The 18,209-nt window shown below is 41.1% G+C and overlaps 1 protein-coding gene across 2 annotated transcripts in view; it reads right to left on the bottom strand.

The window, feature by feature from the left end:
• Positions 1–4,252: 4,252 nt before the first annotated feature.
• LOC124593687 (cytochrome P450 6k1-like) overlaps positions 4,253–18,209 on the bottom strand; it is a 60,352-nt gene continuing 46,395 nt past the window's right edge. Inside the window, exons 5-7 of one of the 2 annotated variants that reach the window (XM_047131988.1) lie at positions 14,663–14,902; positions 4,525–4,757; positions 4,253–4,362 (exon numbers count right to left, since the gene is read on the bottom strand). In XM_047131988.1, coding sequence (XP_046987944.1) covers positions 4,573–4,757; positions 14,663–14,902 — 425 coding nt within the window. In that variant the 3' untranslated portion in view covers positions 4,253–4,362; positions 4,525–4,572. Of the gene's footprint in view, positions 4,758–14,662; positions 14,903–18,209 lie in introns of both variants that reach the window. The other variant, XM_047131989.1, reaches the window with a different exon arrangement.

The raw sequence follows: 18,209 nt of genomic DNA, 5'->3' as shown, positions 1-18,209 counted from the left end.
TGTACTTAGCGACTGGATTATTTTGGGTTGATGCCACAGCTGCATTGATTGACCTCTAGACTGTGGAGTAGCGAACACTTGAAAATCTGACCATTAATTCTGGATGCCATACATACAATGTCTTTCTGATTTACACCCTTATTGTTCAAGGGGGCTCACAAGCTGCTGACTTAAGAACAATTTTCTGGAAGCTACAAGTTTTAGCTTCTCTCTCTCTCTCTCTATCTCTCTTCATTTATTATCCGTACTGTAGTATACACTTAGTCTCGTACATGAACATTTGCCATCAATCATCTGTCTCATCACAACTAACATACTCCGAAATTACATTCACAGAAATTTCTTTCTCATATTAAGGCTAATGTTTGATACTAGGAGACTTCTTTATGTTAGGAATGCCACCTTCTGTGCTTGTCTGCTTTTCATGTTCTTCTTGCTTCGTCCATCAGGTGCTAATTGATTTGCAAGTTAGTAGAATTTATGTATTTCATCAGCTTCGTGGTCTCCAATTTTGATGTTAATTTTATCACTAATCTCAATTCTCCTACTCTTCATCACTTTCATCTTTCTTCGGTTTAGTTTCGGTCCAGATTCCCCATTTGTTTTGTTTGACATCTGCTTCTTCTTCACTTTCACAGACAAGACAGCAATGTCATCAGCGAATCATATTACTGATATTCATTTACCCTGAATTTTAATACCACTCCTGAACCTATCTCTTATTTCCGCCAATGTTTCTTCGATGTATAAATTCAACACTAACGGCGGAAAACCGTATTACCCTATAGCTGACATCTGTTTTGTTTTTTTTTTTTAATTTTGAACGTTGTGTACTACTTACTGTCGGATCCTTTTTGTAGAGCGACAAATCCTTGATACTTCTTCAATAAATAAATAGTTCCAAATCTATAAAATACCATCTCACAGGTTTTAGTTACTTGTGATGCACAAGTTTTGCGTATCTAAACATTGATTCTGATCTTACACAAGCTATAAGAATTTCATTATCACAATGCGCCCTGTACACTGTGACGTTACCTAATGGGATATTTTGGTGAGTGGCTTCTCTAATCAGAGTCCCTTACGAGCAAACCAGTTGCTATTTTGCCTGTGGTTAGCCATACCTTAACGTAATTGGGCAATTTATGGCTCCTTTTAAAAGGAATACCTGGATAACGTAGTAGGGTCAAGCCTCACACGTCTGCTTTCTTTACGAGCAGCTAACTTGCTGCACATAATTACCTGTAGCTGTCATCCTGCAGTCGAGTAGTCTATGGATTGGCTAGAACTGCGAATTAATAAACAATCTGAAATATTAAATGAACGATAAATTAATAATTAATGAAAAGGTTTCTGCCCTAATGCCTGTAGTTGATGTAGACGAGACGTATATTAACTAATGTTTATTCATGAAGGTAAATCGAGTAAAGAGAAAAGGGTCTTATGATAACATAGTTATCCTTATAAAATGTAGTAAAGTTGCGCTGAGAGCATTACGAGAATGGTAACAAAATCTCCAAGCTAACTAGTCATTCAAGACATGTGACAAACTAAATCTTTATCGTGATAACAGTACACGAAATATTAGCCCACTCAAAATAATTCAGAGTTCAGTACGATGATCTACAAAATACCACGTGAGAGATAACGAGTAGGAACTTACACCCTCTATATTCTCAATTCTGTAATGCAAGCGGATAAGTTAAAATTCTGGACCGAAGCACATTTGTTCCTCATGAAAGTCAGTGTCCCATCAATATTGAAAGTAGTGTAAGGACCGTTCACCACCCAGAATCAATTACCCAAACCATCAAATAGCCCATGTTACACAGACAGCTCTGTCTTCCACCAGATCGCAATGGAAAGTGACTAAAAGTTAAGGCTTTTTAGCAGCAGTTCCTCATCCAATATCAATTCCCCACACGGACGAAAATCTCACTAACTCACGGGCAGGTCTTCCTCCTTTAAGAACTGGTGTAAATGTTGCCAATCGTTCTGTTGAGCGCCCCACTCTAAAATTATTTGACCTGACTCCATTAGTGTTCCACCACTGGTTGCTTCTCCACTGGCTAAAGGCTGTCGCCACCAAAAGTACATCTTTCTTAAATTCTCGAGACATGGTTTTGACTCAGACTCAGACTTTCTGCCCTAAACTAAACTATTAACAACAATATTGAAATAAAAAATAGTTATAAACAGTCAGTAACATTCAGATCATTTACAATAAATATAAGTTTAAGTTTGTTCATAAATAAACTGACGGTTATTCTTACGTAAGTGCACTCACATTAAATGACAACTGCTTTTAGTTACATATTGCTTACACAATTATTGATTTCTGGTAGGAAGAAACGTCTTTTGGTACTCCTTTCAGTAGCAGTGTCAGCTAACATATGTGACCGACCGGTTTATTTTTTTTATACGGTTGTAATTATGTTTAAATTAAGTTACTGGCAAACATGGAAAAAAATATTTCTTGAATAATTACACAAATACGACAAGATATGACGTATTAATGCTGGGTTGATGTACAGGATATGATGTTTGGACAAACAACTGCATAATTAAGAGATCTCAAAACATGATAAATCAATAAACAAAGCAGATACAGACGATTGAAATTCAGGAATGGTAGCTATAGTGCAAAGCTGTTATCTGAAGTATCGTTTGTTGAAACTGCATGAACCATTTAAAAGTTGTTAATTCAAATGCTGATTGTGAAAATATTTAGTGACTGTAAAATATTACATTTTGCAGTTTTTAAGTTGTTGAAAATATTATTGTTTTACTGGATGTGCCTCATTTTTCTGACATAGCTGCTGTATTCAGATTTGCTTTATTATGTAACTGTCATTTACTGTAGTATTTCTATGAGCAATAAGCTGCCTTAGTTCAGACTCTCTTAAAATTCGCCATTTTTCCTACATCTCCTACACCAACCATGTGAGTAACCATTGTCGTCTTCATCTCCATTAGGATGTACCCATTTCCAGCAACTGAGGCTGATTGCCTTTTTATCTGAGCTTACCTGGTGAGCCCGCATGACTTCCTAGCCCCACTGACTCGCACTCAGCCATGCAATCAGGTTCACCTCTCCAAGTACCAACCCTAAGCGGCCAAATCGCTCGCCTGCGTGTGTGTAACGTTACAACAAACTAAAACAATTTACGTAAGAAATGAATGTACAAAAAGAAATCATTATACATGACACTGGGTATGCATTTAAATGAGATAAAAATGAAAATTGTAAAACCATGGTTACATATAATCAGTATAAAACACAGCATACAAATAATGTAATTTCTTATTTACAACTTGGAAAATTACAACAACTATTAGAAGAGTAAATTTTATCTGGAAATGCCCTTTGAACGAAGTAATGTCTCACAACTTTGAAATATAATTATCTCAAATCCATTTGACTATTTCGTCTACTCTTTCGGCTCTATTCCGGCAGATTTATTGTGTCAGGATACAACTTTCTAATATGAGTGCACGGATACTATATCCATATATAATTAAGCCACTTTTGAACTGAAGTATAACGAACATATCAGTGGACAGAATTCGCGTAACTGAAACAAGCAAGACCCTTGCGCTACCGTCAGATCCTCCTAAATGCATAAACGAAAGACAAAATCTTTAACAGAGGATCCCCATTCAGTTATATTTGCATAAGACAAGAATGTCAGGACTGATCTATAATAGATACCTGCACTACAGTGTTCATTTATGACGAGGCGGCCCATTTCATGTGAGTCTAGGAGACAGGTCTGTAGACATTCCATAAAATAAGCTTTACGCCTGCTGCATTGTTGTCAGGAGACCAGGAACAGAACATCAGTTCACCATTTCTGAAGTCCAGAAAGTCTGCATCTCTTCGTTTGACAGGCAAAAGTACTCAAGATGTTTCACAATGTCCAGCCTCCGTCTGCTATGGCGAAAAGCCCGTGCAGCTGCTGTGGGGCGGTGTTTCCAGATGATTTATCACAACACCAGACTTAAAGTTTCTGCACAGACACTTACCTTCAGTTGCATAACTGAGGGCGAGTGAAGAGGAATTATCTCATGCCACTCAGCTGGGTCTGGGGCACTGCAAGAGTAGGAGCCGACTTATCGCTTGCATTATAGCAGCTGCATACCCCAGAGCATCTTCGGCAGCTGCGTGTAGAGCTGTCTGTGTCAGGAACATGATGTGTATAACCAGTGTGAGGTTGAATTAGCAAGGACTTAGCAAGAAAGAGTACAGCAATGAGTGGCACCAGCTGTTGTATTTTTTTGACATACGCATTTCTCCAGCTTTGTCGTTGTGAGACGCTCACTTCATGGACCTACATACGTAAGTTTCACCCTCTGTGATGCTAGTACAATCTCAAATTACTCTAGGGGGACAGGTATGCCATAACAGCTTATACCTGTGCTATAACACATCTTCAGTTTATTATGTAAGCGCCAGTAACAGCCTGGTTATGGTACAAATGTGTCACCTGCCTCCGACTACTAGGACAGACGTAACAGAGATGCCCGAAATAGCAGCGCAACGTTTCTGAACTGTTGCGTATCTTCAGGCGCTCAGTTGACAGGCAGCCACGCTCTGGGTGTGACTCGGACATACAGCCCATTGGCTGCCGCCAGGATGATCTTGCGAGGCTCCAACGGGATTGGACTGCCAGCTGAGCGCGCGCACCGCCAGAACTCGAAGCGCGACAGCAGAGCCGCCAGCCCAGCTTTCACCTCGACCAGAGAGAACGTCTGACCTGTAGAACAGTACAACTCAACAACTTGCAGCTGTTCTACCGACAAAACGACAGGCACATTAATGTAATAGGAGACATTAATACCATAACAGATAACGAGAATTACACAAAGGAGTCTCAAAAAATTTTTAACAACAGGAGTGATTACTTAATCAGTACGTTGTGTTTTTGTAGTCTTCAGTCCGGCGACTCGTTTGATGCCGCTCACTGTGGTACTCGATCACGTGCGAGCCTCCTCATCTCCAAATAACTACAACAACATATATGAAGTCTTCACGGGTTGTCAGCCGAGTAGCATCGTCGTATCGTAGCAACGTTTCGATGGAATGCGTCTCCATCATCTTCGCCTGAAGATGGTGGAGACGCATTGCATCGAAACGTTGCTACGAGACGACGATGCTACTCTGCTGACAACCCGTGAAGACTTCATATATGAAATTCCCCGAGAAAGCCTGCACTCGCATGTAACTACAACAACCTTCTGAATCTGCTTACTGTGTTCATCTTTTCGTCTTCTTCTATGAATTTTATCCTCCACACTTCCATCTAATGGTAAACTGTTGATCCATTGATGACTCAGAAAGTATGCTATGACCGATGTGTTCTTCTAGTCATGTCACAAATTTCTGTCCTCCCCAAATCATTTCAGTACCCATGATCGACACATTCACACATCAGCATTTTTCTGTAGCACCACATTTCAAAAGCTTCTATTCTCGTCTTGTGTAAACTAATTATAGTTCACGTTTCTCTTCCATACATGGCTACGCACATTCAAATATTTTCAGAATATACTTCGTAATCTATCTTCGATACTATCAAGTTACTCTTCTTCACAAACACTTTTCTGGCCATTGCGAGTCTACATTTCATATCCTCTCTCCTTTGGCCATCAGTAGTCATTTTGCTACCCAAATGGCAAAACTCATATACTAGTCTGCGTCTTATTTCCTCAGCATCACCTGATTGTGCATTATATTATCCTTGTTGTGCTTTTGTTGGTGTTTAAGACAATGTCCATTCTGTTCATATTCCAAGTTATTTGCTGTCTCTCATAATTACATTGTCATCAGAAATTCTCAAAGTGTTTCTCTGTGAACTTGAATTCCTATTCAAATTTTTCTTTGTTTTCCTCTACTACTCACTTAATATACAGATTGAATATCATGAGATATAGGCTGCACTCTTGTCGTGCTCCCCTCTCAATCACTGCTCTCCTCCCGTCAGGTGATTATGTGTGTGCCAGTCACAACACGATTATGTTATAAATGCGTCACCAGCAAGGCACCATTAGTACAGACGTAAACAGCCCCCATTCAGATTTCCAGGTGGGAGCTACTTCTGGGGGTTTCGTCATTACAGGAATGGATTGGACTGTGGAATGTTAGATCCTGTAACCGAGCAGATATGTTAAAAATTTTAAAAAAGGAAATGGATAGGTTGATGTTCGGTATAGTGGGAATTAGTGAAGTTTGGTTAGAGGAGCAACAGGAATTCTGGTTCAAAAATGGTTCAAATGGTTCTGAGCACTATGGGACTCAACTGCTGTGGTCATCAGTCCCCTAGAACTTAGAACTACTTAAATCAAACTAACCTAAGGACATCACACACATCCATGCCCGAGGCAGGATTCTAACCTGCGACCGTAGCAGTCGCACGGTTCCGGACTGCGCGCCAAGAACCGCGAGACCACCGTGGCCGGCAGGAATTCTGGTCTGGTGATTACAGGATTATAAATACAATATCCAGTAGGGCTAATGGAGGGCTGGATTTAATAGTGATTAAGATAATAGGGATGAATGTAAGCTACTAGGAACAGTATAGTGAACTCATTGTCATAGCCAAGATAGACACACCAAACCACAGTTGTGCAAGCTTATATACTAAGTAGCTCCAAAGATGAAGGGTTTGAAGAAATTATTCCAATAGTTAAGGGAGACGAAAACTTAATTGTGATGGGGAACTTGAATTTGATAGTGGGAAGAGGAAGAAAAGAATAGTCCTATGTGTATGGCGACTGAGGGGATATGAGTGAAAGAGGAAGCCACTTGGTAGAATTTTGCACAGAGCATAATTTAATAATCGCTGATAGTTGATTTAAGGATTGTGAGCTAAGATTGAATGTTTGGAAGAGACCTGAAGAAACCAGAGGGTTTATGATTCATTCTATAATGATAAGACAGAGAATTATAAAAAAGATTTTAAAGTGTAAGATATTTGCAGGGTCAGATGTGATAAGACAGAGAATTATAAAAAAGATTTTAAAGTGTAAGATATTTGCAGGGTCAGATGTGGATACCGAACACAGTTTATTGTTTGTGGACTGTAGATTAAAACGGAAAAACTGCAAAAAGATAGAAAATTAAATAGATGGCATCTGGATAAGTTGAAAGAGCTATTAGTTGCTGAGAATACCAGGGGAGCAGTAGACACTGGTCGACTAGAATAGGGGATCGCAATACAGTAGAAGATGAATGGGGTAGTCTTGTGATATGAAATAGTGAGAGTGGAACAGGATCAAGTAGGTAAAACGGCAAGGCCTCATAGAAATCCTTAGATAATACAGGAGATATTGAATGTAATTGACAAAAATAGAAAATATAAAAATGCTGCAAATGAAGCATCCTCAGGAAAGACTGTTTACACTTACAATTGGTTTGTAACATTTCATTGTGATCGTGCTAGTTTCTACGATGAATTTCGTGAAGCTTAACCAAAATTGGGTTTTGTTGCGACGTTCATTGAAGACTGGAGACTGGAGAGCATCGGCATGTGCCTTACTACGTACAAGATGGAGTCATACGTAAACATATCTTAGACATTTGATCGAAGTTCAAATATAGCCGAATGTCGTTTGCAGTAAGGAAATTCTCATGAAATGGAGAAACATTATGTAACGCGTTAATAGAAATTTAAGCTTCACTTGGTGTTCTGGGTTGTCCAAATGAACTGAAAACAATTAAAACAGTTTCTTTGCGATGTACTTCTAACGTAATCATCGTCTGTTTCGCTAACTGCACCACACATGTGACGACCTTTGCTAGCAAGGACCAAAAAATAGTTAACTCTGAATGATATACAATAATTTGTTTGTCAGAAAGCACCAATGAAATGCGAAATACTCTCGTAATCATAGCACTTGTTATTCGTGGTTGCAGTGCTATCTGACAAAGAGCGCGTCAGACTATTAAGTGCTTGACGGAGAAAAATATCGAATTAATGCGTCATTGTCAGTATCCACATAATGTATCGACTGAGGAATTGTTTTTGATCGCTTATGGTACACAAGAATTAAGTGCATAGCGATTTTGATGACTTCAAAACCTACTGAAACCATCAAAGTACATTTTTTTTGAAGTATCAACAAGAACGTGGACGGAAAATAGTTTCCTGAAATACTACGAGGGCATGAAGAAGTTTACATCTTTTAAAGAAAACTACACTGCCTGCCAAAAACTGAAGTACTCCGAAGACGAGAGTGGATGTCAATTTTAGTGCATATACACATTATCGGAAGGTATGCAAGCGAGTAGAGTCGAAAATTTCTCTGACGGGTGGAATGGGTACCAGGCAGCTTTAGGGCTGTTCAGTTTTAGTGTTGTTACCAGACCTCGTAAGATGTACAAGGGGCATGAACGGGGTCTGATTTTGGGCTATCACTGCGTAGGAGATGAAGTCATCCCGTTCTCGCAAGAGACGGTGTTATCAGCAGGTGATGGCAATCAAAGGGGCGTCATTGTGGATCTCCATTTAGTCAGATGGTCGAGTCGTGGAATATCGAGGTGTATTATGCAAGTGTAACAGTGGCCCACTGTTGGAGTTCATGGGAACGTGAGAGCAAGCATAGTCATTGTCAGGGTTCTGGTCATCCACGTCTGCCCACCAGGAGGGAGGACCGCCGTATTGTGCGCCAGCTACATCGCAACCCTTTCACATCTTCAGCTGTCACCCGACGACAAGTAATAGACTCCGAGCAACATTCTGTGTAGCTATGCATCACTGGGTAGAGAAGAGCAGCATCCGAACTAGGGAACTTCTGCCTAAAGTGCAGGCTATCGTTCACATCAAAACACAAAGGACGGTTCTGGAGTGGTGCGTTAACTGTACGCCAGATGTGTCAGAAAATGTTTGCAAAAACTCAAGATCTCCATTTGGTGCTTGTTGATGAATAGACAATGTTACGAATAGATAATGTTCAAATGTTCAAATTTGTGTGAAATCTTATGGGACTTAACTGCTAAGGTCATCAGTCCCTAAGCTTACACACTACTTAACCTAAATTATCCTAAGGACAAACACACACACCCATGCTCGAGGGAGGACTCGAACCTCCGCCGAGATGAGCCGCACAGTCCATGACTGCAACGCCTCAGACCGCTCGGCTAATGCTGCGCGGCCAATAGATCCAGATTTGGATTGCGAGGATGGCGGTGACCTGGAAGAGGTCCCATGCTTCCACTGCTTTGAGGAGACACAGTGGTGTTATTCCTGATGTCCAAAAACCATTCAAAAGATAGGAGCACAAAAAATATTTTTCGTTCAAGACTATCAGTTTCAACAGCCTTTGCTGTCATCTTCAGTCATTACTCATCTTTTTGTAGTAAAGCATGTTCATTTTACGCTGAAACTCACGCACGACGTATCAAAGGGATAAACCTCAGCACATTATAAACGTTTGTCATCCACTTGACATCTTGTGCATAAGGTTCAGCGTAAAATGAACATGTTTCACTACAAAAAGATATTTAAGACCTGAAGATGTCAGGAAAGACTATTTAAACCAGTTGTGTTGGATACAAAATATTTTGTGCCGTCTTGGCTTTTCAATAGTTTTTAGCAACTGAAACAGATCGCCCTTCAATCCTCTTATAGTGCGGAAATTCAATACTCCTGGTGTATTTCTGTTAGGAAACGCACGATATGACTTCAGGTCACGACTGGTAGTCATTGAGGGAATGCTGACAGCACAGCAATAGGTCACACGGACATTGTGTGTCCTCAAATGTTACACCAGATGCGACAGTATTGAGCTACTATTCTTCAACAGGACAATTCTCATTCACACATGGCAGGTTCTTTATGAACTGTCTGTGTGCCTTTGAGGTACTCCCATTGTCAAAAAGATGGCCAAATATGTTCCTAATATAACGTGTCTGGCTCCACATTCGACATATATTCCATCCCAGTGCCGGTACGCAAGGTAAGAAGGTCAAATTACTACAGATGTGCATTATGTGATGTAGAAACACTTCCATAGGCGAGGATTAGGTACAACTGAAATATAGAAAGGTCTTGGTCGCACAATTCACACAAGTAAATAATGTACAGTAAAATTGATTATAGGGCTTTGTGTAAAGCATGTTAACATTTTTAATAGTTTATGTCATCATCATCATCATCATCTTGTACACTTTCCAGTCACTGGCCGAGTCTGTGTGGAACATAGGCCTCTCCATCATCTTCCGTCTTGCCACCATCCCTCTGTCTTCATCTTGGTCCGGGCTTCTCTTTTCTTCTTGATGCATTCCTCTAGCCCTTTCAGCCATCTGTCTCTCTGTCTTCCTCTTGGTCTCTTTCCTTCCAGTTCCATCTCACCGGCTCGAGTGGCCGAGCGGTTGTAGAGGCTCTCGTCTGGAACCGCGCGAACGCTACGGTCGCAGGTTCGAATCCTGCCTCGGGCATGGATGTGTGTGATGTCCTTAGGTTAGTTAGGTTTAAGGCGTTCTAAGTTCTAGGGGACTGATGACCTCAGCAGTTAAGTCCCATAGTGCTCAGAGCCATTTGAACCATTTGAAGTTCCATCTCGTGGACCCTCCTGAGTATCCTCTTCTCCTCCATTCTCTTAACGTGTCCATACCATCTCAGCCTTGATTTCTCTATCTCCTTCTGTAATGGTTCCGCCTTCATTACATCTCTGATCCTCTCATTTCTTAACCTGTCTACCTTTGTCAATCCAATGCTGTTTCTCAAGAATTTCATCTCACTAGCTTATACTTTGCTCTTCTCTCTTCCTTTCATAACGCAGGTTTCTGATGCATACGTCAGGATCGGGACATAGTGTGACCGGTACACAGGGTGGTCCATTGATAGTGATCGGGCCACATATCTCACGAAATAAGTATCAAACAAAAAAAACTACAAAGAACGAAACTCGTCTAGCTTGAAGGGGGAAACCAGATAGCGCTATGGTTGGCCCGCTATATGGCACTGCCATAGGTCAAACGGATATCAACTCCATTTTTTAAAATAGGAAGCCCCATTTTTATTACATATTCGTGTCGTACGTAAAGGAATATTAATGATTTAGTTGGATCACTTTTTTCGCTTTGTGATAGGTGGGTCTGTAATAGTCACAAACGTGTAAGTACGTGGTATCACGTAACATTCCGCCAGTGCGGACGTTATTTGCTTCGTGATACATTACCAGTGTTAAAATGGACCCTTTACCAACTTCGGAAAGGGTCGATATCGTGTTGATGTATGGCTATTGTGATCAAAGTGCCCAACGGTCGTGTGCAATGTATGCTGCTCGGTATCCGGGACGACATCATCCAAGTTTCCGGACAGTTCGCCGGATAGTTATGTTATTTAAGGAAACAGGAAGTGTTATGCCACATGTGAAACGTCAACCATGACCTGAAACAAATGATGATGCCCAAGTAAGTGTTTTAGCTGCTGTCGCGGCTGATCCGCAGATCAGCAGCAGACAAATTGCGCGAGAATCGGGAATCTCAAAAACGTCGGTGTTGGGAATGCTACATCAACATCGATTGCATCCGTACCATATTTCTATGCACCAGGAATTGCATGGCGACGACTTTCAACGTCGTGTACAGTTCTGCCACTGGGCACAAGAGAAATTACGGGACGACGACAGATTTTTTGCACGCGTTCTATTTAGCGACGAAGCGTCGTTCACCAACAGCGGTAACGTAAACCGGAATAATATGCTCTATTGGGCAATGGGAAATCCATGATGGCTGCGACAAGTAGAACATCAGCGACCTTGGCGGGTTAATGTATGGTGCACCATTATGGGAGGAAGGATAATTGGCCCCCATTTTATTGATGACAATCTGAATAGTGCAATGTATGCTGATTTCCTATGTAATGTTCTACTGGTGTTACTACAAGATGTTTCACTGCATGACAGAATGGCGATGTACTTCCAACATGATGGATGTCCGGCACATAGCTCACGTGCGGTTGAAACGGTATTTAATATCATATTTCATGACAAGTGGATTGGTCGTCGAAGCACCATCCATGGCCCGCACGTTCATCGGATCTGACGTCTCCGGATTTCTTTCTGTGGGGAAAGTTGAAGGATATTTGCTATCGTGATCCACCTACAACGCCTGGCAACATGCGTCAGCGCATTGTCAAAGCATGTGCGAACCTTACGGAAGGCTAACTACTCGCTGTTGAGAGGAATATCGTTACACGTATTGCTAAATGCATTGAGGTTGGCGAATATTATTTTGAGCATTTATTGGATTAATCTGGTATTTACAGTTAATCACGCTGTAAAAGCATGCGTTCTCAGAAGTGGTAAGTTCACAAAGGTACATGTATCACATTGGAACAACCGAAATAAAATGTTCAGACGTACCTACGTTCTGCATTTTAATTAGGAAACCTACCTGATACCAACTGTTCGTCTAAAATTGTGAGCCATATGTTTGTGACAATTACAGCGTCATCTATCACAAAGCGAAAAAAGTGGTCCAACTAAAACATTCATATTTCTTTACGTACTACACGAATATGTAATAAAAATGGGGGTTCCTATTTTAAAAAAACGCAGTTGATATCCGTTTGACCTATGGCAGCGCCATCCAGCGGACCAACCACAGCGCCATCTGGTTTCCCCCTTCAAGCTGGACAGGTTTCGTTCTTTGTAGTTTTTTCGTTTGACCCTTACCTCGTTAGGAATTTGGCCAGGTCACTATCAATGGACCACCCTGTATAACCTGTTTACTGATTTGGATTACATCCTTTCTCCATATCAGGCTTCTGACACTATTCCAAAATTCTCCTGCTTTTCTCCTCTGCTAGTTTATTTCTCTGTCGTGTTATCCATCTCCAAAAGAATTGTGCCACCAAGACGTTTCTATATTTCAGAGTTGTACTACAGACGTGTCCCATCTTGCCATAGCAGAAAATTGAAGTTCTTTATGATCCTCTTGACAAACGAGTCAGTGAATGCATCGAGTCCAGAGTATTTGCAACGACATACTGATAAGTGAGCTCATATCGCCAAGCTATGACTCGATTTTGTAATTGTTGAAATAACATCACATACCTTCTCAAATCGTGAAGTTTCATTGCGTTTCCTCCTCTCATCTGCGTGCTTCACTGTTCTTGTCAGGAGGTATAATTTCAGAAATAATACACTACTGGCCATTAAAATTGCTACACCAAGAAGAAATGCAGATGATAAACGGGTATTCATTGGACAAATATATTATACTAGAACTGAAATGTCATTACATTTTCACGCAGTTTGGGTGCATAGATCCTGAGACATCAGTACCCAGAACAACCTCCTCTGGCCGTAATAACGCCCTTGATACGCCTAGGCATTAAGTCAAACAGAGCTTGGATGGCGTGTACAGGTACAGCTGCCCATGAAGCTTCAACACGATACCACAGTTCATCAAGAGTAGTGACTGGCGTATTGTGACGAGCCAGTTGCTCGGCCACAATTGACCAGACGTTTTCAATTGGTGAGACATCTGGAGAATGTGCTGGCCAGGGCAGCAGTCGAACATTTTCTGTATCCAGAAAGGCCCGTACAGGACCTGCAACATGCGGTCGTTCATTATCCTGCTGAAATGTAGGGTTTCACAGGGATCGAATGAAGGGTAGAGCCACGGGTCGTAACACGTCTCAAATGTAACGTTCACTGTTCAAAGTGCCGTCAATGCGAACAAGAGGTGACCGAGACGTGTAACCAATGGCACCCCATACCATCACGCCGGGTGATACGCCAGTATGGCGATGACGAATACACGCTTCCAATGTGCGTTCACCGCGATGTCGCCAAACACGGTTGCGGCCAAATTGATGCTGTAAACAGAACCCGGATTCATCCGAAAAAATGACGTTTTGCCATTCTTGCACCCAGGTTCGTCGTTGAGTACACCATCGCTGCCGCTCCTGTCTGTGATGCAGCGTCAAGGGTAACCGCTGCCATGGTCTCCGAGCCGATAGTCCATGCTGCTGCAAACGTCGTCGAACTGTTCGTGCAGATGGTTGTTGTCTTGCAAACGTCCCCATGTGTTAACTCTGGGATCGAGACGTGGCTGCACGATCCGTTACAGCCATGTGGATAAGATGCCTGTCGTCTCGACTGCTAGTGATACGAGGCCGTTGGCATCCAGCACGGTGTTCCGTATTACCCTCCTGAACCCGCCGATTCCATATTCTGCTAACAGTAACTGGATCTCGACGAACGCGAGCAGCAATGTCGCGATACGATAAACCGCAATCGCGATAGGCTACAATCCGACCTTTATCAAAGTTGGAGACATGTTGGTACGCATTTTTCCTCCTTACACGAGGCATCACAACAATGTTTCAACAGGCAACGCCGATCAACTGTTGCTTTTCTATGAGCAATCGGTGGGAAACTTTCCTCACGTCAGCACGTTGTAGGTGTCGACACCGGCGCCAACCTTGTGTGAATGCTCTGAAAAGCTAATCATTTGCATATCACAGCATATTCTTCCTGCCAGTTAAATTTCGCGTATGTAGCACGTCGTCTTCGTGGTGTAGCATTTTTAATGGCCGGTAGTGTATATCGATTTCCACAAAAACAATTCGTTCTTCCTTTTTGTATACGTATTGATTGCCGTCCACTTATATGAACCACGACTTGTCTGTAATGCTAGGTCACTCACCGAGACAGGTTCTTGGTCCGGCGCCAAACGGCAGGTAGGCTGGGCGGGCGTGGCCGCCGCTGAAGCGCTCCGGGTTGAAGCGCAGCGGCTCAGGGAAGAGGCGCGGGTCGCGGTGCAGCGACAGCAGCGGCACGTACACCACGTCCCCCACGCGCAGGCGCAGGTCGCTGCCCGGCACCTGGTACGGCACAGTACACTGCCGCATTAGGAAGCCCAGTGGCGGGTACAGGCGCAGAGTCTCTGCCGAAGGGAAAACAGTCAGGGGCTTGTAATGGTACTTGAATTACGTAACCATTACGGCACCTCAGCTCAACCTCTTGATGCCAGCAATATTCTAATGTGTTTCTGTAAAGTAGGTAACGTATTTCTGAGACAACATTTTGATTTGATTTCATTAATGTAGAGGTACATTTATACATCGATATGTTTATGTTGCAATGATATTATTCTTATGTGTGTTCTTTCTTTTGTCACTATGATCTTTGACATACTTGTAACTCTAATTTTTGGGCGTGGTTATTAGAGAGTCGGACCTTGAAAAAGTAAAGTCTTGGACGTCATGTTGAAAAGATGCATAGTGTAGTCAGCTTATAGAATGTGAACTTTAACAGTGAGGAAGATGTTTTCAAGTATGTTTTATATTGTGAAGTGATGTTTTGTGTGTGACGTGATATTGCAACAAAAGAAATAAAAAGGAAGTGTAACTTAAATTCGGAGTGCTGATTAATTTTTACATCACCATTGTGCTAACTTTCAAAGGTTTAATCTTCAAGGATCGTTTGTGAAGCGCATCTACAAAACTTTCGAATTTCGCATAATAAAACCTAGGGCTCTTTGCATCCGAGCTTGGAATCATCAACACCTAGATTTTCGACGATTGAGCCATGATTTTACAACGAGACCAGCGTGGGAAACACGAAAAGGTGAGTGCCTAGTTTATTCATTAGTACATGGAATGACTTTATTAACTGTGCTCTAATGACACCTGCCACATAATAACTTTGTTGTTGCCCGAAAATGCAGTATTTAGCAGCGTGAGCAACACCACAATCATTATTAAATTTTGACCTTTGTTTTGGTAGGGTTGTTAGAGGCTCCCGCAGCTGCAAGCTCAGTGTAATTCCTTCAATGAAGTAACCAACTTTTCACACAATTATGGCACATGCGCTTCACCGGTTTACCATAAATGCAACCCTGAATACGGTACACAAGCCTGAAATGAATCAAAATTATGGTGGTTCTTATATGGCACTTTTTAAAATTTTTGATAATTTTTCATGAGATATCTCGCCAGTTTTGTTCCATTTCATGTGAAAATTAGCTGCATAAGATACGGGCTCAGTAGAATAAAGGAAAGTGTGCCCCTGGGGCTTAAAAACAGACATAATGAGAAAAGGAAGACTGCAATAAACTTCGTAAAATAATACTTTTGCATCGTAAGTTCGTTCAGTACCTAATGCGAACCGATTGTTTCGTTCAGTTTGCTTAATTCAATCTCTTGTTGTTTACACAGACCTCTTTGTTCGAGTGACGTGATGGGTAAATGGACCGCACACAGAAAGTAAGAGTAGGGACTAAGCTTTCTTTTCTTTTTACAACTTAACGTGGACTACCTCAGCGGTCTTCAACTTTTGCAGAAAGGTAGCAATCATATCACGCAGTACTTGTTCTTCAGTTCTATGGAAAAGGACCTTTTGTCAAATACAAGTTTACAATTTGCAAATGTATTAATCAACTGTACATCGAAGAATCACATTGGGCAGGTAAGGGCGGATGATTTGTTGGAATATCTGACGCTTCTCGCCACAGGAGCAGGAAAAATCCAGACCAAAATTAAAAGCTTTGTATCACAAGCGAATAGAAACTGGTCAAAACAGCATACGCTAATGCTTTGGAGATCGTTGCTTTTTGAAGAAGATAGGCAGATCCACGACTGAAAAGAAGATCTAGGGTGGTCAATGGAATCAATGATTACAATGCCTCCAATCTGTCTTTACCAATTCCGAAAAATCCTTTACGTTATTTTATGCAAATTGGATCTCGTACACTTTTCGGCTGTTAATGATAGTTGGTGAATAATACAACCAGTCACAAATACTTTTGAAATCCTTTATTTCAGTTCTATATATTTTGGGCTAATGTTTCTGTTTATTCCACCTATCTCTTGTTCTGTTCCCATGGCTACCTTTGATTCCATTATTCTCTTGAATCCAAACTGGAAACTGACAGCACCGTGAAGAAAATATTAAAAGCCTCCAAAATTTTCGATAAGGGGGTTGAACACTGTATTTCTAATAATATTTGAGTGTCTTTCTAGTAGGTTTCACTTTGGTGAGTAATTTCTTAAGCCAGACCCTTCGTAGTAGCATTAAAGTGAAAATTTTGTCAACACCAGTTCTTAAACTGAAATCTGTAAATGGCCTAACTGAGAGATAGTTGTAGTTCATAAAAGACTGCAATGATGATTTACCAAAATCGATAAAGGGAAGTAGTGTGCGCTTTAGGTTGTATCCACGTAGTGTTATACATTTCCAAGGCATAGGCACTGTAGCCAGTCCCAACACCGACTGAGAAAGCAGGAGGTTCACCAGCGACCAGGCGCTCTCTACAATGACTCAAAGAGCGAAAGTAGTAACCTTCTCTGCAGTAATTCAATAAACAGAGACTAAAATGTGAGGTAAGACTCTGAAAGCTTGGTCGGCTATCTACCGAGGAGAATGTATTCTGATTTAACATATAGTCCTTCAGAATGGAGGGCGTGCCATGTTCTGGCTGCCCATCCATAGAAAAAGAATTGGAAATCATCATTTCCTAAGAAAATGCCAGAAAGTTCTCAAAGATGGCAACAAGACCATGGTACAAGAAAACAAATTGGTGCTAAAGACAGTTTATGTATAGATACCTGGAATACATGTGGAGTTTTTAAAGCAAAGCAAACAGAACATACAGAAAATATGAAATAAAGAAAAATAAATGGTGATGTAATCACAGAAAGAGGAAACAGAGGAACAAACGGTTTACATAATTATTCACTAATTTACACTTGAGATGAACAAATGCAATTAGAAGTGAGTGAAAGAGGTATTCTTATAGATGGTAAACGGAAAAGAAATAAAGATTTTTTTTATGACTATATGATGGAAAGGGTAGCAAACGTTACATTTACAATTGGTAGAGGACATTAACACATCATAGGAGGAAGAAAGATAATATCAAGTTTCTGAAATATTTTATGACAAACTGCAAATCAAGCTTATAAATCTAGAAAAACCATTTTTTGACATTAGGAGACTTACATACAGAAACAGAAGAGGTACTGGTAGAGGATATAGTAGGCATAATGGGTTAGATGACTTTAATGAAAAGGCCTAAAAGGAATTTTTCTATGCTTACTCAACTAAAAATTACTATTACGCTCTTTAGAAGGATATACATAGAGAAATACACCTTTAGCACAAGATGCACACACTCTGTAATTGACTTTGTGATAGCTAATAAATAAATATTAGAGATAATACATGCTCTGGCCACTTCCCAATTACTAAAC

This window comes from Schistocerca americana, chromosome 2 (assembly GCF_021461395.2).
Source record: "Schistocerca americana isolate TAMUIC-IGC-003095 chromosome 2, iqSchAmer2.1, whole genome shotgun sequence".
NCBI lineage: Eukaryota > Metazoa > Arthropoda > Insecta > Orthoptera > Acrididae > Schistocerca > Schistocerca americana.
Note: the sequence above shows the minus strand (reverse complement) of the source record. Positions and strands in the feature narration are given on the sequence as shown.